A 24,603-nucleotide genomic window follows, 5' to 3' on the forward strand; every position below is an offset into this window, starting at 1 on the left:
AATTTATGTGATTTCTATTGGGCCACCCTTAAGAAATTCTTTGTTGGATTTTGCCTACCCATGCCCTCTAGGGTTGGGAAGGTAGGTATAGATTTTTTCTTGGCCTACAGCATAAGTTACATGTTTTAGACAAGAATAGACAAAATCTTTAATAGAAAAATCTTAGACGATTTGTGACGATTTTTTTGGATAGGCTGCTTTTTACATGTTTAGGTGGGTAGGTAGGCAACATCAAACAATTTAAATTTCATTTAAATTTCATTTTTGGCCTTGAAGATTGTGACATTTTGACCGAGAAGAAAACGCTTATCATGGCGATGCACCCGGCCTCACAACATTTGCAGTACTTCAATTTTTCTTTGTTGCTTTGATTTTTCTTCTAGGAATGAAGAGATTTGCACATCGTTAAATTACTGTCGCCTTAATTTTCACAAGTTGCATCGTGTGATTTTTCTTTATAATTATGCCAAAGATATTTTTAACCTATATCGGTATGTAGTCTTTATATCATAGAGAAGTCGATATTTCTGAATGATACATTTCTTTGTAACGAATTTTTTATCAATCAGACCTTGGAATTTTATTGACAATTGTTCATTCAATTGATGAAACACGCTGGCTTTTATGCATTAAGTTCTTGAATGAGGTTATACGCGGAAGTAAAATGAGACATAACTTCTTCGCACAGTGGTTTCATAGTTACAAATCTAATACTTGTGGAGTTTCAACAATGATATCTTATTCCAAGCAATTAAGCAAATTCATACTTTTAATCAAGTTTATCATTTATCGCTTGCTTTTTCATGTTAGAGATATTAATTGAAATTTTCTTTCTGTAACCGTAGTTTGTAACACTCTGGTAACGTTTATCTAATTTGATCAGTATTACTGCGTATCCTTGTACAGAATATTAGTATTGTTGATATTTACGAGGAAAAGTGTTTTCCCAAATATAAATTTAAAAAAAAACTACTAGTTTTTATGAAATAAAGATAAAATGATGTGGTATAAATGCCAATGAGACAACTCTCAACCAGAGACCAAATGACATAGAGGTCAACAACTATAGGTCACCATACGGCCTTCAACAATGAACAAAACCAATACCACATTGTAAGCCATAAAAGGCCCAAAAATGAAAAATATAAAACAATTAAAATGAGAAAATTAGATGACTGATTTATGTACAAAACAATAAATGAATATGATATACAACAGTACACGACAACCACCGAATTACAGGCTCCTGACTTTGGACAGGCACATACAGAATGTGTCGGTGTTTAACATGTTTGCTGGCGCCAAGCCTTCTCCTTAACCTGGGACAATGGTGTAACAGTACGAAAAAAGAACAAACTATAAAAATCAGTTGACAATAACATACCTCATCCTTTAGTATGAAACAGCTAGTTCAATAGATATAAGAAGATGTGGAATGAGTGCCAATGAGACAACTCTCCATCCAAGTCACAATTTGTAAAAGTGAACCATTATAGGTCAAAATACGGCCTTCCACACCGAAGAGCAAGCTATAAAGGGCCACAAAAGTTACTAGTGTAAACCCATTTAAACAGAAAAAACCAACGATTTAATCTAATCTATATAAAAAACGAGAAACGAGAACCACTTATGAAATACATCAAAAAACGACTGCAAGCGATATGTCTGAACAGTTCTGAATTTACTACAGCGAATTTGTATAAATGGATTAAACAACTTTGTGCCAGTAGATACATGAATCTGTTTTTATCCAAATAAGTGCAGTTGCGTCTTTAAGGAAATGTCTCGTCACCTTCGGCCTTACGGAATATTCCATTTCAAAGGTTTTTTCTTATCAGAATTTATACTCTCTGTTATTTAAATATTTTTGGCGGTTCGATTGAAGTTTGATATTCAAAAGTTTAAACATTTTATTTCATTGTACAACATGCGATTCAAGACTGACTTAAATATTTCACGCTAGGGATTATGATTTGAGAAAAAAAACTGATATATTTGTTTTGTTGTTCACGAAAAAAGATTCCGTTGAAATATTCAACAATTAACTTTTATAAGAAGAAACATGACTTTTATTGCCGTATGTATTTATTTGATTAAGTATTATATTTTCATTTCAGATCAGGAAGTGTAATTGTGCATTTTACTGTAATATTTAAATCATCTGTAGATATTAAATCATCAACAGCAGAGTCTATTAAATCATTGCTCATCACAGAGTTGGATGATAGTGTGTTCTTCATAGATAAAAATGATGTAAACATTTTACCAATAGGTAGGTGCAGCAGTTGTCATAATGATTTAAAAGTTTTGGGTTCGTCTAACACTTACCTTTATATCACACAGATATTTGTTGATCATGTTTTATGCCTGCATTGCAGACAATATTTAATACAGAAAAATTCAAAATGTGTGCATTTTGTATTATTTCGAAACTTTCGATGGGATAAGTTTCGTTAAAATAAAAATAATCATTTTAAATTATAAAATGTTTTATTGTAAGCAGCATTTTCTGAAATCGTAATAATTAATATTGCATTTTGAATCATTATGCAACAATCTGAATAATAAATATACGCAACAATTTCTGAATTCATAGTAACATTATTTGATGTACACATTCGCAAATTTGCAAACTTTGATTTGAAAAAAATACATGGCAATTTTATTGGTTTATGGTCATAACATAAGGATAGTCAACCTTCTTAAAAGAGTGCTTTACTCATGTTAAACTGAATTTATGGTAGTAAAATTTGTCTTGAAATTAAGTTCAAAAACGAAGAAGGTTTCAAGTGGGCAATTGAAAAATATTACAAAAATACTAAACTCCAAGGTAAATTAATAAAAGTGGAAGTCCTTCAAAATTGTTATCAACGAACGGAACGAGTGGAAATCTGCTGTCATAAAACATCGAAGAACGACGGACAATACCATAACCAAAAGAAAAAAGACCAATAAAGACAACCAATAAAACTAACGAAAATACTGGAGATTACTTCCGGTGTTAAGGTTTGGTCAGACATGTTTGTAGAATTTAATGTTTCATATTTTCCGATTGAAATTTCTTTTTTGGTTAAATATATAGGTTCTAGTGTAAACATTGTGTGTTGGTGATCAAATTCAAGGACTTTTAAAAAAATCAGAATAATAACATTGTATATAAAAGAGTTCATTATAGAACAATGACAAAGTAAGACCTTTCGCAATGAAATCAGATTTATAAAAACCTAATTGAGGTTCCGTCTTTAACCTTTGGAAAATCTCCCCTTATGAAAGCATTTAAGTGATTTACATGTAATATAGTATGCATGACTTGGTATTTCCAGTTGTGTTATTTCATGTTTTACCATTTTCCTTTCCCATACGGATAACAATTACCGATTAGATGGCTTTCTAAGTAATTCGTCAATATACAACAAATCTACTAAACTGACATTATATTTTATTGAGTATGATTCTGAAATATATCTTTATTTCATTTTAATTGCAAGGTTTTCCCTGGAAACATAAATGGTATGAGACTCACTGAAATTAATTGTATAATATATCTCCAAAAGAAGGGATACAATTCATAATTGAATACAGGATCTGTCTGATATCTGACGTACTAAGTCCATAAAGTATTTAAGAAGCGTTAATGTAATATCTAATGAAAAAACAATCAAATAAAATACCTTAATGTCTTTTAAATCATATTAAGATTTGGGATACAATGATCATGATATATAATAAACATAAACAAAAAGCAAACCCCAACCCAGGAGGAAAACCTATACCTAGAAAGTATAAAAGCAAACAAAACTTTTTCATACATGATATAAATATACCATTAAGAACACCAAGTCTTCAGATATAATGCTCGATGAATAAAGGTTTCCAATCTAAGGCCTATACTTTTAACGTAAATTGTTTGTATTAAATACAATTCAGAAAAGCATTACATATGATTTTAAATGACGAATAATGTATGGTATGAATATATGTTGTAGGGCCTCCTCCAATACATACTACAGTTTCACCTGGTAAGTATCTGATAATACTACTTTCTATTTGTCGTATGTCTTAATGAAAGTAAAAAGGGAAAATGTAAACTAACAAGTCGAGCAGACTGACAGAACCATAATAATATCATTTAATGAGACCAAATTATGTGTCCACTACTGAATTATTTGCTAGAACATATCTCTAGTCCGTATTGTTAACATGTATAAGCCTGGTGGTAATAACACAATTAAACTAATGTCAACGTTTAAAAACGACATTCTTTGGTGTTGTTAAATAACGTGAAGACAGAATATGCATATCAATCATTTTTGTAATTTTCTTTTATTTTCAGGGTTATGCCAGTCTATAACGTTACAGCAGTGTATTAACAATTCTGAATACAAATTAACGTCTTTCCCGAATTTTGCTGGACATAAAAATCAAAAAGAACTAACGGACAATTTAGAACAATTTAATGATTTATTAAATAACCAATGCTATGCATTCTCAAATCCATTCTTTTGTGCTTTGTTGTCTCCTGAGTGTCGAAATGGACGAAGATTTCCACCATGTCGAAAGTTTTGTGAGGGTAAGTTAACGGCTAGTAATGTTTTAATTTTTGTTAATGAATGTTGTGTTCTTACAAATACCATACATGAATTGTTTCACGTTATCTTCTAAATGATTGATTTATTTTGAGCAACCTTATCTAAGAGTTGTGATATGTTTTGCGGATGAGGAACATGACGGCTTCCACATGTGGATCAGAAACTGCTTAACATTCCGGATCACCTTAGTCTACTTCTGCTTTTGTCTCGCCTTCGACGAAAGTCGCGGAAAGCGAGACATAGGGCTTGCTTTTCCGACAACGACGACGGCGACGATGATGACGGCGTCAGCAATTGTTAATTTTTCTGTTTAAGTTAGTTTGATCATTTGTTGGTAGGAACTACTTGTGATAGATCATTGATATTTAATATAAAGTTGCATTACTATCAGTACATATCAGATTGATGACTATTTTGAGGCCCTGTTCCCTAGGTCATGGTTTAGTTACATTGAATTGATTAGCAATTTCCAATGTTAAGTTTTCTGCTTAAGTTAGTTTGATAGATTTACGCGTGATAGATCAGTGATATTTTGTATAAAGTTGCCTTACTATCAGTTATATCAGTTTGATGACTATTTTGGGGCCCTGCCGCTAGGATATGGTCCAGCCACTTTCACTTAATAAGCAAGTTTTAATGTTAAGTTTTCTGCTTAAGTTAGTGTGATAGGAACTTCTTGTGATAGATCAGTGATATTTTCTATAAAGCTGCAATACTATCAGTGCATATCAGTTTGATGACTATTTCGAGGCCCTGCCCCCTAGGGCATGGTCCAGTGACTTAATTTAATTAGCAATATTCAGTGTTAAGTTTTCTGCTTAAGTCAGTTTGATAGGAGCTAATTACAATAAACAACGATATTTCTATTAAGTTACATTACTGTCTACATCTCAGTTTGTCGACCATTTTCAGGCATTGCCCACTAGATCATGGTCCAGCGACTGAATTTATAAGCAATGTTGCTGACCATCAGATCTTTTTTTTCTAAACTTCTTGCCGATAGCGAGACATATCTTGGTATCAACAGTTTATTATACGTGGTTCTGTCTAGTCGGTTTTTAGTTTTCTATGTTTGGTTTTATGGACTTGTTCGTCTTTGTCGTATTTTTTATTTTATTTTTGCAAATTTCTTCCAATGATGAGTTTTGACTGTCTTCATGGTATCTTCCGACTATTTGTTACCACGTTTTCTTCAAATTGGTGTCAATAATGAACACATGATTCAAGTCAATAATAATATAATTTTATTTATGAATGTTTTATATATGACGTGGGCAGTATGTTTATATCATTGGTTTGTCCGTTTATGCACTTGATATCAAGACATTTTAAGTCTCCATTGAAATCATTGATATTGTTTATTCGTTTAAGCTGTTTGAACCTTGACATATGAATGCCTATTGTTGAACATCATTTGTTCATTCTTAAGTGTCTTTTCTTGTTAATTGTAGTGGTAGATGAATTTAACTGTTTCATTAACGTATTCAGCACTTCTTAATTTTTGACATCAAATAGTTTTGTTTTGTGTCAGCAATTTCGTTTTTTTAAAATCCTACTATTTTTCAAAGCGTTTATTTTTGGAGAGTTTTTAAAACTATGTATATACAGCAAACCGGAAGCGCGATGTAATATAAATTTTCTGACACTTCGCATTTGTGTCGAAATGTAATTGTCTTTTTATGTCCTATGGTAAATTAAGTGTAGAACCTGATATTGACTTTCACCCTGTCTAGATAACAACCATTAGTATTAAAATCAGACGGGTCTGATGAGTTCTATATGGGTATTTTGTAGTTCTATTGAGATGTAAAACGTCAAATATAACATTATTGTATTGATCTTTGGCTGCTTTGTGATCTTCTGATTGTTATTTGATTTGATATGTTTGTAAATTTCCCAGATAAATTCTGTTTGTATCCATCTTTTATGGAATACGTTCATGGAATCATTGGAATCTAGATGTAAACAATAAGTTGTAATTGATTTATCTATGCATACATATTAGGTTTTGTAGATTCTACCACACGTTCTTGTTGATAACGATATCTATCAACATGATATTTTAAAACTTTTTAGAATTTGATAATTTAACCATCGACTTTTTTTGGATATCTAAGTCAGATATAGAGTTAAATGTTTATATTTAGAAAACGGGAGGAAGCGGTAGATCTTTTTTTTTATTACATTGAAAACGGCAAGTGCAATGATACGAATGCATTTGACCGTCATTTATACAAGACAATTAAGTCTACGTTTGGCTCATCATAGAAGAAGGTATGATAAGGTAACGTTTTTCCCCTTGAATTAAAAAAAATATTGTAATTGAAAAATATAATATTTAGAAATTATAATATTTCTTTTGTTCTTTTAAATGAACACTTGTACCAATTTGTGGCCAATTTATGGATGTTATCATACCTCATTCTTTATCTAACTGACAGAACCGCGTAAAATTCGTATACTATTTTTTATGTTCTTTTTGGTTTATAGCTTTTCGTTTTCGGTCCTTATACATCCTTGGCTTTCAAATATTCGGCTTTTAGCGTTCCTGCTGAAGGTAAATCCAGAAAAGCGCTTCGGACGAATGAAATTTATAACGTGTTGTTTTTATTTTTTATAAGAACACAAATCAAATGTTAATACAATGTCTAAAAGGACTATCATGCATATACTTGTAAAGCATTTTATATCTTCAATATTAAGATAGATTTTAAATAAATCATACCACACTAAAATATATACGGTGTCTTTGTATAGATGTAAAAGATGGTTGTGTCAATCAAACATTCCCAGTTGACTGTGATACGCTACCAGATTCAAATGATCCATCAGTCTGTGCAGCAAATCCTTATAAACGTAAGTATAATAATAATAGCATTGTAAAACATATTTTTGTCTGATTGAAGTAGTTAAAACATGGTATTTATGTAAAACATATTTGTGGATTAGCAATTAGCTATTCGTTATACCTCGGTATTTACTGGTAACTACCTGGTAACACAGAAAAGCAGTGTACATCAAACTTATCTCCTTCTCTTATTTCTGTACATACATTTTTTGGAGGTTTTACTATCTCTTATATACCTATATTCATTCAGAATGATAAGTCATTCTTTCGAAGAATCAACCCGGACGATACCATGTTTCAATGAAATATGCTTCAAGGCATAAAATAATGACCTGTGTGAGGTAATTATTTTCCTTGATGAAAATGCAAACTATAATGTACTTCAAAATTTAATTCGTTTGGAAGTTTGTTATTGCCAATCGGTCGGGGAATTTATTTTTCAAATTTCAATCTTTGATAGGTTTAAAAAAAAATCGTCAATGACCCGCATTTTAACTTTAGAAACAAATAATGTTAATTTTTGTTAATTTATCGTATCGCTACAATAAAGGGACATTATCATGTATGTGAGGAAAATTTGATGTAAAACTTTCCATAACACTTTTTAAAAGGCCAGATTTAACACATTCGTGTATAAGATTTAGAAAATCTTATTGATTCACACTGAATTGGAAATCATACTGTGACCTACATGTATTGGTATTCGTTTTCGTTTTCGTGTTACATGTACATGTATCACGATTTCGTGGTCTCTTCGTGTCAGGTCTTAACTTTTTTACATAGATATAGGAAGATGTGGTATGAGTGCCAATGAGACAACTCTCCATCCAAGTAACAATTTATAAAAGTAAACCATTATAGGTCAAGGTGCGGCCTTCAACACGGAGCATTGGCTCACACCGAACAAGCAAGCTATAAAGGGCCCCAAAAATTACTAGTGTAAAACTATTCAAACGGGAAAACCAACGGTCTAATCTATATAAAAACGAGAAACGAGAAACACGTATGAACTACATAAACAGACGACAACTACTTTACATCAGATTCCTGACTTAGGACAGGTGCAAACATTTGCAGCGAGATTAAACGTTTTAATGGTACCAAACCTTCTCCCATTTCTGAAACAATAGTACGGTCGGTCTTTCGTTTGATCAATGCTGACACCCCTCGGTGTGTTCTACGACAAGAAAAACCTTAAAATATGCATTATCTATAACGTATGCATCGAATAAGGATCTAAATATATAATTTACTCCCGATTCTGACTCTAATAACGTTTCTGTTCAATAAGTCAAAAGAAAAACCTCTATGTTTCTTCCTAGATGACATTCTGGAAAAAACAATTTATTCTATATATGTGTGGACAAACATATAATGATTAAAATAATGTTCTTGTTTTAACTTCTAACACACACATAATTTTACTTCAACACTTTTTCTAATGGAACTCAGACAATTTAATTATATTGTTTTAGTCGAAAAGTTCTACGTTTTTATTGTTTGGATAATGGTTGGCAGACACGAACGGGTTTTTACACTACGTTTCTTTTAATACATATAGCCTATTATACATCTATTCGTAAGACTTGTTATATGTAAAAATCATAAAACACATCACTATTCGGTATAATCATTTTACACATTTATGATAAAATTTATTACGGATACGTATTTGTCAATATTATGAAGTATAAAATATATATACACATTTCAGTCATCATTTGACAGACAAAGGTTTTATAATCGATCTTTTTTTGAATTGCATAATAAATCTAACTACCGTTTCTAATCATTGAATCATTTCATTTTTGTAGAGCCCGGATTTGCTGAAAAAATAAAATCATGTTGAACACTATACACGTCAATCTCTCAAAATCTTGACACTTTTTTCAGTCGTTTGTCTGTCTGAATTTAAAATTGAAAGTATCAGCTTAAAAGTCGTTATTTTCTTAATGTTCATATAGATTCATTAAAGGGCCAAAACGTGACAGATACAATGCCTAAAATTCTTTAAGCGAATTCACATAGCAAAATTAAATATTTTGCAATAAGGGAAATCTAATCTTCTACTTTAATATTAACATGATTTAAACATTGACTTGTTGAAAGGATCTTTTTTCACATTTTAAAAGATGAAATCTTCACATCATTTTGTCGAACACGACCCTTTAGCTTTGTTCACTCACGTATATATCTTAACTGTATTCATATTTTAAGTGATTAATGCACATTCGAAATTTTGCTCTTGATGCATTGTGAATTATCAGTATTTTTGTAATATTTGAATATGATATACATTCTATATAAATCGACATCTAAGTTTTAAGTATTTAAGAGGCAAACGCGTTACTCGATTGAATAAATTTCAACATAGAGACGGCGGAAATGTTATTTATTGTATTGACGTGGATTCAATATAGCGTTTTAACACTCCATTGACGCAAAATAATAAAAAAGAAATTTAAACTAAATGTTTTTATAAATTTCCTGAAAAAAATAAGAGAGAAGATGTCAAGGAGTTGACCATATTTTAAATAGTTAAAGGCAACAATAATTTATCGATGTTAAAATCTCACAAATCGATAAAGAAGCAGGAAAATAACCGCGGGAATCGTTTGATCCCAAAAAGGACCGACATCTAATGAATCGACAGGGTAAGTGTATGCATGCACCATCCGCCATATAAATCACACTTAGTCAAAATATAACAATCGGAAATAGGACGCAATTGGTAAAACTACAGACCACCAGATAACTATTCTGTTATCTTAATATCTTAGATTGCAAGCTAGATGAGACATAGACACATCGTATCGGTCACCAATTCCTGTTATAGTCATCCATGTTTAGTAACAGGACATCATCAATATATCTGAAAGGAAAATTAAATAAAAACTATGCCTGATGTTTTTTTTTCTTTTGTCTTTGAGAAGGATTTGTATGAATTCGGCTCCATATGAGTACAACGATAGGACGGCCGGTAATAGTGCACAATTGATTCCCTTGGATCATTGAATGTCTGTAGAAATAATAATACACCAAATTAAAAAAATCAGTTATCGATTAGAAAGTTCAATATTTTGATTATATCATCTTCGGTGTAATTGTTTTTTCTTCACAAAGTAAAAAATGTTCATGACCTAAAACAAACAAAACTGTATATATAAAGATTTATAACTTTTCATAAAGTAGATTCATTATTTTAAATAGTTAACTAAGCTACCGATAGTGGTCAAAACTCTTGTTACTCTCATTTATCCGTTAGTTGTTCTTTCTGATCCAATTGAGCGACGTCAGCATGATTATAGGCTTTATTTATAATCAAAAACAAAATATTGAAAGGGCAACTTGTTACCTGGTTTTAGATAATTGTTTGAAGCTGGGTGTGAATTGTTTCAGATTTCTGGAGGTGAAAATTGTTGTTTGACAATCAATCTTTTTTTCCGTGATAAAATCTAAATATTTTGATAATGATAAAACGACAACAAACCACTATGTATGACATTTCTTACTAATCGTTTGTCAAAACGATGAAACTTGATTTCAAATAAAGTTATGATATGTTGCTTCGAGTGATACAGGATTATATAACACATGTAACATATAATTATATTATTTGACATATGTCATCGTTACCTGTTATATTCTCTGTAAATAACTAATGCCACTAATTAGATAATTAGATAAAAGGCTGCTTGGTTGTTTTACAAAACCTCCGCTGTCTAAAATAAAACAAATCGAAACTAATCTTCACGTTTATCATGTAATGCTGACTAGATTTTATTATTTCAGCTGCCCATTGTTATGAATATAAGAATGAAAGCTTTGCGAGATGTTGGAATATGGGTTACAAAACTACAGCTTTTCCAAATTATGCTGGACAAATTTCTGAAGGAGAAGCAGTCCATTATGTTAATCTGTTAACCTCAATCGATGATGCCACACGATGTTATAAACATGCCTCTTTGCTTGCCTGTTCAGCATTTGTCCCAAAATGCACTGGTATAGAGGTTATTGGTCAGCACACTATACCACCGTGTAAAAGTCTATGTAAAGGTATATGTCTTAGATTGTAAAATCTATTTGTATACGTAAAAAAAAAACAACCGGCGAAAACAGTATGCATGCACACAGTACGCAATTTGCAAATACTGGGAAATAAAATTATTTTCATAGAGAGTCTTTAGCATGTTCAACAACTGATCGCAAATAGATTGAACATTAAAAATAACGGTACGTTTAGATAGATAAATTCATGATAAATCGAAAGAGGAACTAACATGAGTTAGACAATTTTTTCGATTAGTGAGAACAAAATAATACGCTGCGCCGGTTTTGAACCTATATGAAATAATTGGTCGCTCAGTTGGGAAATTCACAGTTGTTCATATAAATTAACAAAATAATAAAAGGGGAACAAACCAATTGCCTATGTGAAGTTGACATTTTAATTAAATAGTGATAATGACAGTATATTCTTTCAGAGGAATACTATGCTACCATTTATTTCTTTTTAAGAACAAAATTATATCTAAACGTTTTACAAGGTCAATATACAGTTAGTTATTTTCATTTACTTTTAATTTACACAGCCACAAAAGCTGGATGTGAAGTATTCATGAATATATTCAGCATGATATGGCCAGAAAAACTTGATTGTGACGCCCTACCAGACACCAATGATACATCTATTTGTATTGGGTATGCCGAAGCACACGAACCTAGAAAGATTGGAGGTAAATTTTCTATTTTCTATTGTAGATAATAGTATTCATATATCGACTACTTCTTGCATGAACATGCATTTCAGGAGAAAAACACACCACCGATGCTAGATATCATAGTTTTCAACATTTGTGGGGCCTATCAAAAGATGAAAGAAAACTTTGTTCTGTAGATTCATTTAGAACCAGAAGCAATCCGTCTGATTGTAGATTAATACCGACATCAATATGAAAATAAAATAAAAAGCAATTGATTGAATGACATGACGTCCCACAGAAGTTATACGGATCATCCATTAACATTTTGTGATCTGCATATCTTTTGAGGATCGTGTGTTTTGATCTTGGAGTTATTCTACGTATTTGTAACGTTTGAAGCCATAGGCCCGACGCTCATTTTTAATCTTTTTTGTTAATTATATAGGCCTTTATTATTTATTCTTAAACTTTCGATAACAATTTAACAATGATTAGCGCACGGTATGGAACGCCATGACTGTCTTCTGATGTTGATTGTTAACTATGTTCGGTGCTTTATGCATTACGTTCAGTAGTATTTATATTTTGTTCAGTAGTTCTCATTTTATGTTCAGTAGTTTTGAAATTATGTTCAGTAGTTTTGACATTATGTTCGGTGCTTTGGTTATTATGTTCAGTAGTTTCATTATTATATGCAGTGGTATTAAAATTATGTTCGGTACTTCTGACGTTATATTCAGTGCATTTTTTAATTATGTTCAGTACCATCGACATTATGTTCAGTAGATTTAATATTATTTGCAGTACATTATGTATTACCTTCAGTGGTCCCGGTTTCTTTATATTCGGTAGATTATTCATTATGTTCAGTAAAAGCATCAGTATTATACTCGGTTCAATGAACTATATGTTCAGAAGTTGTATCATTATGATGATGCAGTGAACGTCGGGAAATCAATAACAGAAATTTTCAGAAAAAAACAAACGCGGATATTTTCGACGGACGTTTTCTTCATGGACACTTTAACGGGATCAGGAACGAAAATGCAAAAAATGGAAGCAGTATTACATTGGTTTGGTTTAGGTTGACACGTTGGCAATTTTCACAAGGAAAACAAATACCCCTGACATAATTTGTTAGATGTCATGATTGATTGATTGATTATTGGGTTCTGAACGTACAGTGGCAAATATTTCACGCATATTTATGACGGAGAGAAGAATTTTCAAACAAGAAATAAGAAGTTACATGCGTTGTCGTTGATACACCATGACCTTAGAGAGACGACAAAAAGACAAACAGCAAAAAATAAAATATAAAAACATATTCTATAGCTTTTGTATTCCTAGTAGGTAACCCTTTTTGTTGGTTGGTTGTAGCATATTAATCTCATGCACCGACTTTTAAGAGACCACGAAAAATCTCCTTGCAGATACTCCTATAGTATTCTGCATCCTACCCCGCTAATAGGCGCTTAAATATCAGATATTTATTTGAAATAACCCAAGATAAATGAAGTTGTGGATGAGGTTTACAGAATAGAGAAAGTTGATTCATAAATATGACCATATCAATGATAATTCATGGTAACACGGATTAGCCTCGATCCTGTATCTTGATATTGTCAATCTATTCCTCTTCATTCTGGTTGTCTTTGGTGGATCTAGAGACTAAATCCAGAAATATGTTTTTAAACGCTCTGTTCAAGAACAGATATTAAGTTATTGGTTTGGGTAGTTTCTAGTCACTTATTAAACAAAAGGGGTCATGTTTTATGCATTACTTTAAAATTATAAGAACCATAACTGTACAGAAATGGTGAAAATTTGCACATAATTAAAGTTTTGCACTTTGTATTTTGGTATTCATTGCCTGTCTAATAGACAGTCTATGGTAATCATATTTACACTTAGACCTAGTTAATTTTTGTGTATACAGCTTGAATTTGGAAGATTAAAAATCTAAATAAATGATTTTAAAATGACAGTCATACTGATACTCAATGTTCATTTTTTGTAGCACTTTGTACAATATTTCATTCTATACCCTTGCATACCAGCATAAATTTCAATGTAGCTCTTTGAATGTATGAAGTTTGTGACTAGTTGTTTTCTGGTTTCTCTTCTATTGCAAAGCTTTTTGCTGTCATTTTTGTCTGAACTTTATCACGAACTGTTTTATCTCTGTTGTAATAACTTCTGACACAATGCAGGAGAAGAATGTAAGATTATCTTTGTCAGCAAAAGTGGACGAAATAGTACGTCAAGATTTGTTAACTCGTGCAAGATCGTGATTTTCGAGGAAAATATCGAATGTACATAATTTGAATGGTAACATCAATTGACCAGTTCTGATTACGACCAGTTCAATATTTCATTCCATATCAATAATAAATTCGATATGCAGAAAAAGTTTAGTTATTCTGTTAATCATGTTAATCATTTAATTCTGTAATCACTTTTTTTTTTTTTTACCTTTTTAACATTTTTTTTAAAGCACTCCTTTATTCTCTATTCTTTATTTTTTGCCAAACTTGGGTTATTTCAAATAAATATCTGATATTTAAGGGCCTATTAGCGGGATAGGATGCAGATAACAATAAGAATATCCAGAAGGAGATTTTTGGTGGTCTCCTAAAAGTCTGTAAGTCGGTGCATGAGATTAGTATGCTACAACCAACCAACAAAATGGGTTACCTTCTAGGAATACAAAAGCTATAGAATATGTTTAATATAATTGTTTTTTGCTGTTTGTCTTTTTGTCTCTCTCTATAGTCATGGTGTATTAACGACAATGCATGCAACTTCTTATTTTTTGTTTAAAAATTCTTCTCTCCGTCATAAATATGCGTGAAATATTTGCCACTATACGTTCAGAAAACAACAATCAATCAATCATGCCATCTTACAAATTAAGTCAGGAGTATTTTTGTCCTTGTGAAAATTTCCAACGTGGGAAAGTAAAACAAACCAATTTAATACTTCTTCCATTTCTTCCATTTTCATTCCATCCCGTAAAAGTGTCCATGAAGAAAACGTCCGTCAAAAATGTCCATGTTCGTTTTTTTCCCGACAATTTCCGTTATTGATTTCCCAATTTTTTAATGCATCATCATAATGAAACAACTACTGAACATATAGTTCATTGAACCAAGTATAATACTGATGCTTTTACTGAACATAATGAATAATCCACCGAATAAAAAGAAACCGGGACCACTCAAGGTAACACATAATGTACTGCAAATAATATTGAATCTACTGAACATAATGTCGAAAGTACTGAACATAATGCAAAATGCACTGAATATAACGTCAGAAGTACCGAACATAATTTAAATACCACTGCATTTAATACACATGTAATAATGAAACTACTGAACACAATAACCAAAGCACCGAACATTATGTCAAAACTACTGAACATAATGTCAAAACTACTAAACAGAATATGAAAACTACTGAACCTAATATAAATACTACTGAACGTAATGCATAAAGCACCGAACATATTAAACAATCAACATCAGAAGACAGTCGTGGCGTTCCATATTATGGGCCAATGATAGTTTATATTGGTGTTTCAATATGTTGAATTAACAAAACAAAATCATCACACATGTGAAGTACTACAGAACCGAATGATTTCACATTTTTTCATCAGCTTGACAATGATGAGTTGTTACATGTGCTGTTCAGAGACTGTTATACATCTTTAACATCAGGGAAGCTTATTTGAAGGCAGGTTATTTCAGATATGTCTGAATAAAATATGAATTAGCAAAAAGTGAACTAACAACTCTTATGTCCTGATTTTAAATCTGTAATTTGTAATTTTAAGAGAATCTTTTCATGTATCAAATTTTGTTCTTACATTTTTATTGGTTTCATATTCGTAATTTGGTATTATCTTTTTCTTCCTATTTGCTAATTTTCTACCTTCCCTTGTAATCGAGTAAGTTTATCAAAATGAACGTATTTAACAAACTTTTAATACTTGCGTGGAACAGAGATTATACATTATACAAAAAGAGTTGATTTTGTTTTGTTTTGTTTTGTTTTGTTTTTTGTTTTGTTTTGCCGTAAACATTTATACTTTTTTTATGAATAATGAGACATGCTTTTGAAGATTAAAACAGAGCGATATTTAAAATAAAATAAAAGGACATATTTCCATGCATCAGTACTCAACATGAAAAAAGTAGAAATGACCTGAACAACCTTTCATATAATTCATTGTAATTTGCAGCATGCCCAACCGAACAACTACGCTGTGACACGGATGTGTGTATTCCGTCATCATGGGTTTGTGATGGTTACCAAGACTGTAAAGACAATTCAGACGAAGAACTCTGTGGTATGTTAATATAAGACTTGGTCGTTTTAAAGAAAAATATTGTTTGAGGAACATCCTTTTTCTTGTATAAAGGGTACACTTTATAAATCGAGGTCACATTATATTCTGTTTCAATTCTAAGGATTCATACCATTCGACTGATCAGTAAAATAAAGTTGTTTTACCCAATGATTTAGTGTGATCTATTGCCATCACTTGGGTGCATCGTCCGTAATCCATCCTATTTTTTTCATTTGCCAGTCCCATGATAATTGCCAAAAAAAAAAAACGTTGCAGCAATCATCCTTAGAATATCTAGTCTAAAATGACTAATCAATATGGTCGTAATGGTTATAATGAGAACAAAGGAGTAAAATATAAGACTTAGTATTGTTGTTTTATCTTAAAACCATTAATGATAGAGAAAATCGTGCATGTAAAAGAATGCCAAGTTCTAATTACTGTTTGTGTTTTACCATCGCTGTCCGACAATGGTTAAGAGGATTTTTTGCTCTTCAATGACGATTTTTACCGTTTTTATCTTTGATTTTGGCTTTAAGCTGGAAAAGTTTATTAGATATAGTATCGTACATTTATTCCTTTTTGTCCGTTCTCTGATTTTTTTCAATCTGTTAAATGAATTTCAAAGGTATGTATAGATTGATACTTTAGTTTGGAAGAACATGATTTATTTATAATTGTTATTGACTTTTTACAAGCTATCAGTAACTATGAATACTCTCAGATCGGTGATCAGAAGCTATTAACCAGTAATTCAGTGGTTGTCGTTTGTTGCTGTCTTTCATATTTGTTTTTGTGTTTTTTTCTTTTTTGTCCTTAATCAGGTAATTGGATTTCTTTTCGTTTGAATTGTTAAATGTTTTATTCATGTCGGAGCCTTTTTTAGCTGACTAAACGGTACAGTTTGTAAATAGAATTTTTACTGCGCGTATTTCTGTGTGTTTGTTTATTCTACATTGGCTAAAGGTATAGGGGGAGGGTTGAGATCTCACAAAACATGTTTAACCCCGCCGCATTTTTGCGCCTGTCCCAATTCAGGACCTCTAACTTTTGTTAGGCTTCCATGTGTTTTTTATTTTGGTTTATTTATATGTTTTGGAGTTGAGTGTGACGTTCATTTTCTCTGAACTAGTACACATTTTTGTTTAGGGGCCAGCTGAAGCCCGCCTCCGTGTGCGAAATTTTTTCGCTGTGTTGAAGACCAATTGGTGGCTTTGGGCTGTTTTCTGCTCTTTGGTCGGGTTGTTGTCTCTTTGACACATTCTCCATTTCCGTTCTCAATTTTATGTGTTCATCATTGAAGATTTATAGATATTTATACATATATTTGCTTAAATCCACACAATTTTGAATCTAGTGGAAAGTTGTCTCTTGGTAATCAATCTCATCTTCTTATTTTGTATAGGTCACACATTTTCTAATACTACTTTTCATAAGGATTCATATTTAGTCATCGGCTTGGCAGTGATGAGCTGTAACGTTCGAGTGCTTTTCTGATCTGCCAGACAACCAGTGTCTTTTGTCTTATACTTTGGTCTTCTTTTATTTCGCAAGATTTACAAATATGTATCAAATACCGAAATGGTAAGTCGACTTCTTATAGTCGTTGTTGCCCTTAAACTTTGTCAAAAGGCGAGTCGTTTTATGTTTGATTTTATTTTGAAATTGTTATAAATAGAATAACTGTCTAACTACAAAACAATACCAACAAGAAGAGATGTACAAATAATTCAGAATGGTCGAAATGATCAAATGACTTTTGATATGAGTTACTGCACTTAAAAGAAATTTTTTATAGTCGTTAGCATTTGGTTATTACCTTTAAGAAAACTATAGTAGATAGAGAGACACTTTAAATTGCAGAAATTATCAACGAGAAAGATGGCCGAAATAATCAGATAACCTCTAATAGGAGTGATTGTCCGTAAGATAGAAGTTGAGTCTTTTGTCATCTTAGGTCACAAATATCATCAAATTATCAGTCAAGATTTTAGATCGAATAAGCAACTTTAGTGGTTGTCGTTTGTTGATTTGTTTCTTAAGTGTTTCTCATTTCTCGTTTTGTATATAGATTAGACCGTTGGTTATCCTGTTTGAATTGTTTTACATTAGTAATTTTGGGACCCTTTATAGCTTGCTGTTCGGTGTGAGCCAAGGCTCCGTGTTGAAGTCCGTACTTTGACCTATAATTGTTTACTTTTGGCACATTGTGACTTAGATGGAGAGTTGTCTCATTGACACTCATACCACATCTTCTTATTTCTATTTAAATGCAGGAATACATTTCAATTGTGACATTATTCATTCAAAAAAAATATTTGATGTAATCATATAATTATAACTGTTTTTACAAATACAGGGTTTTTATTATTGATTTCTTTTAACTTTGTTGGTGAAGGAGAGATAACTTAATATTATAAAGTCATTTTCTTTTTTCTTTTTTGCTACAAGGCAAGAAAAAGTGCGTTGACTGCATTTTTTAAAACATGTTTTGGAAAGCATTTCATAAGAGCTATCTGCACATATCTTATTTCAAAATTCCATCCTTTAGTTTTCTATCTCTTCTCATGATAATGCTTTTTTTTAATTGTATAATTCTTACGAGATGTATCAGTTTTTCCGTCCTTTAACTTAGAAACATGTTTTGTGACCGATGCTTTTTATTATATTTTTGAAATAGAAATATAATACATGTAAACAAGGTTTTGGCACATTTTGGTAGAAGTATGAAAAAATTATTTACTTTGTTTTTTATAAACCCATTATTCCTTAGATAACACTATTGACCACTTCTCTGGCATTTTGGCTATTATCTTGAAAAAAATGAATAGTAAAGTGACAATTCAAATTGAGAAAACTATCATAATAAAAATAATTACAAATAAGTCAGCATAACAAAAATGGTTAGTCGACTCCTTAGAAGAGCTGTTGCTCTTGAAAAAACTGTTACAGACATGATAGATAGAGAGTAACATCCAGTATGACAGGACAATATGTCAACATGGCTAAAATGTATTTTAACCTTTTGAAGGAGTAAATGCCCTCAAATTACAATTTCTTTCACATTTCTTCAAGCTCTACATTAGAAAAGATAGAAACTGCAATCCCAAATAAACATGTTAAGACAGTAATTTACCGATGCTCAAATCCCGCCAATCAAAAAACAAATCGGAGTAACAATACAAAACTGAGGGAATCACATGAACTTCATAAGGAGCACGACCGATTGCGTCCACATGATACACTTCTCCTGCCATACATCCATCACACGCCATACGATTTCACCAAATGTCACAATCAGTAATAGGACACAATGGGTAAAATACAGATCAGATGACTATACTGGTACATCAAAAGATCTAATACCGTGAAAATATTTCACTAGTAGAACGTATCGGACAACCAAATGCGTGATGGTGACCGTAAAACCTATACAATGTCGATTTCGGTCTTCATCCTCATAACTCTGTAGAATTTTTGTTTAAGGAGCAAAAATAATCAGCAGCATGAGATTAACAAATAAATCACAATGATCGAGATTGGTTAACTTCCTGTAGGACTTAATACCCTTAAATAAATGTTTTTTTTTTATCTTGGAGACTTATATTGAAAATGGTAAGCAATGCAAGATATTGGCCAACACATCTGCCAATCAATCCAAATATTTCTGTTAATTCGACCAAATTTATTAAAGATGTTGAGCGCAATACAAGCTCGTTGGAGCAACTGGTTTATGATGTCATCGCTGTTTCGTTTCCCAAATGACATTTCCTCAGTGTTAAGATTGGTGTACGGAATATTCTTAATACAGCAGATGATGCCTACGATTTTTATGTTCCGTCTACGATAGAAGTGGGAAAATATGTTTTTCGTCCGTATTTTTATTCGTTTCTTACCAGGTTAACGTTTTTGATTCAGCTAGTTTACCATCACATCATGTTCACATCGACTTCAAACAACACATGCACAAGTACAGATGTTCATTATGATTTGAAATTTTTAATATATATAACAAATGGGGATTTTGACCAGGTTTCGCTGTAAATGGATCATAGAATTATGACAAAACAAGCGAGGCATGGTGTCATATTGACACATATTTTGATTTATAAATGATTTACAGATACCTAGCTAGTCACAATTCAACAACAAAAAAATAATGTAGCAGAGCACTACTTCATTGAAGTTAGAAATTCAAGCTTAAGATTTTATCAATTATTGATACCATAGCATGTTGTATGCTAATGTTTTGTAACTTTTATTTTAGCCAAATGTCCAGTAGGACAGGAAAAATGTCACCCAGTTTCCGGACAGTGCATAGGTACCAACTTAGTATGTGACGGCGTTGGAGATTGTTATGAAAACGTTGATGAAGCACAGTGCAGTATGTATATTTACCTTAGATGTTATCAATAATAAGGCATTGGAATGTAAGACTTGTTACTTTTTTAAGGGTTCAATTAAATATTTGTTTTCCTGTTTTTATTTTGACCTTCACTATTTTTCTTTAATTTGATGAAGGTTAAATATACTTTATACGATTTCGAAATTTGATTAACCTAGCAAGTCACTTAATTTTTTTTCAACATTGTTACTCAAATGAAAAGAACACTTAATCAGTTTTATGAGATGTCTAGAAATGCCTGACGTTCTTTTACCATACCAAACTTATGCTCGCTGTTTTCTTACCGTTATCTTAATTGTAACTGTTTGATGTATAACAACCGCTTACAATGTGTTTGAAGATACCTTGGCAGGAATGATTTCTTACATGCGTGCAAAGTTCGTAAGTTTTTTTTTAGACTAATTCGATATTTTATAATGACTACAAACATAAAATTAGTAGCATTTCATTATCAAGACCATACATTGTCCTTACTGTGATAAGCTAAATATTTTTAATAATCTAGAAATTCAACATGTTCTTCAGGATTTTGCTACTTTTGTTTTAGTTAGACTTGGAGACGGTACAAATTCAGGCATTTTACTAGTAAAAGATGGTGTTAGTTCCCACTGGCAGGAGGTTTGTTCTGATAACTGGAATACAACTTTTAGTGATATGGTCTGTAATCAGCTGGGCTACAAGTACGTTCTTTTGCTTTCCATTTTTATTTTATGTTTCAAATAAAACAAATTAGTTTTCAAAAGCATTGTTATTTTGTAAAAAAAAAAGATGATATATTTACTATAAACATTTAAAAAATGCTAATTTTGAGAATTCATAAATTTTGACATCAAAATATTGTTTTACATGTATATTTATATATCATTTATTTTGACAAAACAAAAATGGGTGTTGTACTTTGGAATTTTTAAATTGATGAAATCTTTTGTAAATAACTACAGAAAAATTGCACCTAAATGTTTTTTAATGTGGTATATTTAGTCAATAGACGAGATTACAGTGAGGACCTTTTAAACAATGTTTTTCTAAAAAAAAAAATGAAATCAACACGTTATTATTTGCATGCGTCCGAACCGCTTTTCTGGATTTAACTTCATCAGGAACACTCAAAGCCAAATATTTGAAAGCCGAGGATGTATAAGAACCGAGACAGTTGAAGGGCTATATGACCAAAAAGTATTAAACCAGTTGTATATGAGCACAAACGTCCCCCTTTACTTTGCCTTAGATCTATAAGTTGGAAAAATGTTGAAATTTGGAAAATTTATTAAAACTCCATCAAACCAGCTTTATTTTATACTATAAATGTATTGCTATATTATAAATCTTGCTTATGATTCTTTTTCTGTTCTGCAGCAGAAATTAAAGTCTTTAATAGATAAACTATGTTGATATTGAATATATAGATATATGAATGAGATCGCCATTACTTTGTTCGTGGCTTAATATTTAAAATTTTAGCTAGGATCCTGGTTTGCTTGTGTTACCGAATTATTGTTGATATTGTATTGTCTTTAACTTTTTTGTATTTGTTTCTGTTCGTGTCTTTTAGTTTGTATCAGCTTAACCTATTTTTTTCAGAGATACCAAATCATTCGAAGAGACAAATCCAGGACAAAACCTAAAGTCAGTTATACATATTGACATGAAGAATGGTTCCAACACGATGGCTCTCCAATCCTACCTACAAAAGTCGTACGTATTAAACCAACATAGAATAAACTCATCAAAGATACCAAGTTTAAATTGTGTACGCAAGACGCGGTTTTCGTGTAAGCAAGACTCACCAGTAAAGCTCGAATCAGAAAATATAATAATGCCAAATAAAATACGATGTTGAATAGCATTGAGGACCGAAAATCCTGAAATGTTTTTTGTTCAAATTCAAATAAGGTAATCTATTCTTGGCGTAGAAAATCCTTAATACTTCGAAACATTTAAATACATACTATGAAGTTAATATTCACCAGGGATGTGGAGTTCTTATTTTATGTTTTAAACCATTAGATTGTGAATTAAAGGGAAATAATCAAAATATATAGGGAGCAATACAAAGTGTACCGAGAGAGACGGCGACAAGTTCAATCTTTAACATGTTTAAGGGAGCCGTATTTAAATAACATTTTCTTGAATCGCATATCATACAAGACATTGTCGTGTTTGTTTTTAATCATTGATATATGTCATGAGGTATAATGTATGTTAATGAGTAGCCTAGTACAGTCTCATACGGAATAACTGTGATTGATGATGTTAGGAAACATGGACAAAGTAATTTCCGTTCCGTTAGTTGATATAGTTGAGCGTTTGGTTTTGTCAGGTTTTATGGACTTCACCCTTTTTATATTGAAGTTCGGTATTTTTGTTAATACTGTTTTGTAAGTAGGTCATATAGGTATTGCTTATCTAAATAATAAATTGAATTTAGAGCACATGAACATTATCCTAAGAATCGTAATATCTACAAATGGTCTGTTTGTAAATCGGAAACAAAAGCTTAAATCATTCTTTTAATAGACATTGGTGGCCTTCGGCTGTTGTCTGCTCTATGGTCGGGTTGTTGTCTCTTTGACACATTCCCCATTTCCATTCTCAATTTTATTACATATTAACATTAAGTTTTTCATGAAACGTTTGATACATGTATATGACAGGCTATATGTTTAAAAAAATAATAAAAAAAATATGGTATGTTAAATAGTCATGATTAAATACAAAACTTCTGATGATTTTTGGAGATGAAAGTTTACTTTCATCTTCAAGTAGACATTACATATTTACCATTAAGTTTTTTAAAACTGTTTGATAGATGACGGGCTCTATTTTTGTTAAAATCAGAAAAATATGGTATGTTAAATATTTATCATTAAATACAAATATTTTGATGGTCTTTTCTATTGTATATATTTTGTTTATTAATTTTGATTATAGCGTTGCTAGCTGTACTAGTGGAAAAGTTGTTCGGTTGTCCTGTGAAAATGCAGGTAAACCAACCATTTTACTTATTGTGTAAACACTTAGTAATATACAACAACAAACATAGAAGCTTTACCAGTTATGTTTCACTCTGAACTGCATGCGTTTTAGTATCATATTGTGATTGATCGTTTTTTTTTGTAATTACATACATTACTACTATCCGTAATTCTGATTGGCTGACACTAATATCATATTTGATTCCGTATAAGATAAAACAGCTATGACTGCTCGTGCTATCCGTGACAATGTTAAAATAATGCATTGCAAAAAAAATTAAAGCTTGCTATAACTTTAAATATATGGTTGTAGCATAAAAATGTAATTATAAGAATTGAATGCTTCTTTTTATACTTTTATACAAAATGTGCTTCATACAAAATGTGCTTCGGTCAAATCTTTTCCAGCCCATTAAAATTATAAAAAGCAACATTCCATTTTTAAAAATTATATGTGTGGTAAACGACAGCGATACGGCATCTAGATGACAAAAAATGTCGTTACTGTCTACTTGATAGTCGAAGAAATTAATTAATTTCTTGTGTAACTTCCTGATTTTTTTTATCTGTACATGAGTACATAAAGTACCTTGATGTTCTAAAAAAGCATATAAATTTCTATAAACAAAATAATTTTTGAAATTAGGTGACATGCAGGTGAAAAACACATTGTAAATCGCGTTTGATGTGTAGCAAAATATTGAAAGAATATATGTGCTGAAATAT

General features: G+C 31.3%; 1 protein-coding gene across 4 annotated transcripts in view; it reads left to right on the forward strand.

Moving 5' to 3' along the window:
* LOC127708925 (atrial natriuretic peptide-converting enzyme-like) overlaps positions 1-24,603 on the forward strand; it is a 98,439-nt gene that overhangs the window by 63,392 nt on the left and 10,444 nt on the right. For all 4 annotated transcript variants that reach the window (XM_052214111.1, XM_052214109.1, XM_052214110.1 and 1 more), the window contains 11 exons: positions 2,118-2,272; positions 3,987-4,019; positions 4,334-4,570; positions 7,347-7,445; positions 11,230-11,493; positions 12,030-12,173; positions 16,390-16,497; positions 20,765-20,881; positions 21,450-21,582; positions 22,484-22,597; positions 23,834-23,886. In XM_052214111.1, the coding sequence (XP_052070071.1) occupies positions 2,118-2,272; positions 3,987-4,019; positions 4,334-4,570; positions 7,347-7,445; positions 11,230-11,493; positions 12,030-12,173; positions 16,390-16,497; positions 20,765-20,881; positions 21,450-21,582; positions 22,484-22,597; positions 23,834-23,886 (1,457 nt within the window). The remainder of the gene's footprint in view (positions 1-2,117; positions 2,273-3,986; positions 4,020-4,333; positions 4,571-7,346; positions 7,446-11,229; positions 11,494-12,029; positions 12,174-16,389; positions 16,498-20,764; positions 20,882-21,449; positions 21,583-22,483; positions 22,598-23,833; positions 23,887-24,603) is intronic.

The sequence above is a fragment of the Mytilus californianus genome, unplaced genomic scaffold (genome assembly GCF_021869535.1).
Source record: "Mytilus californianus isolate M0D057914Y unplaced genomic scaffold, xbMytCali1.0.p SCAF_7, whole genome shotgun sequence".
In the NCBI taxonomy this organism is placed as follows: domain Eukaryota; kingdom Metazoa; phylum Mollusca; class Bivalvia; order Mytilida; family Mytilidae; genus Mytilus; species Mytilus californianus.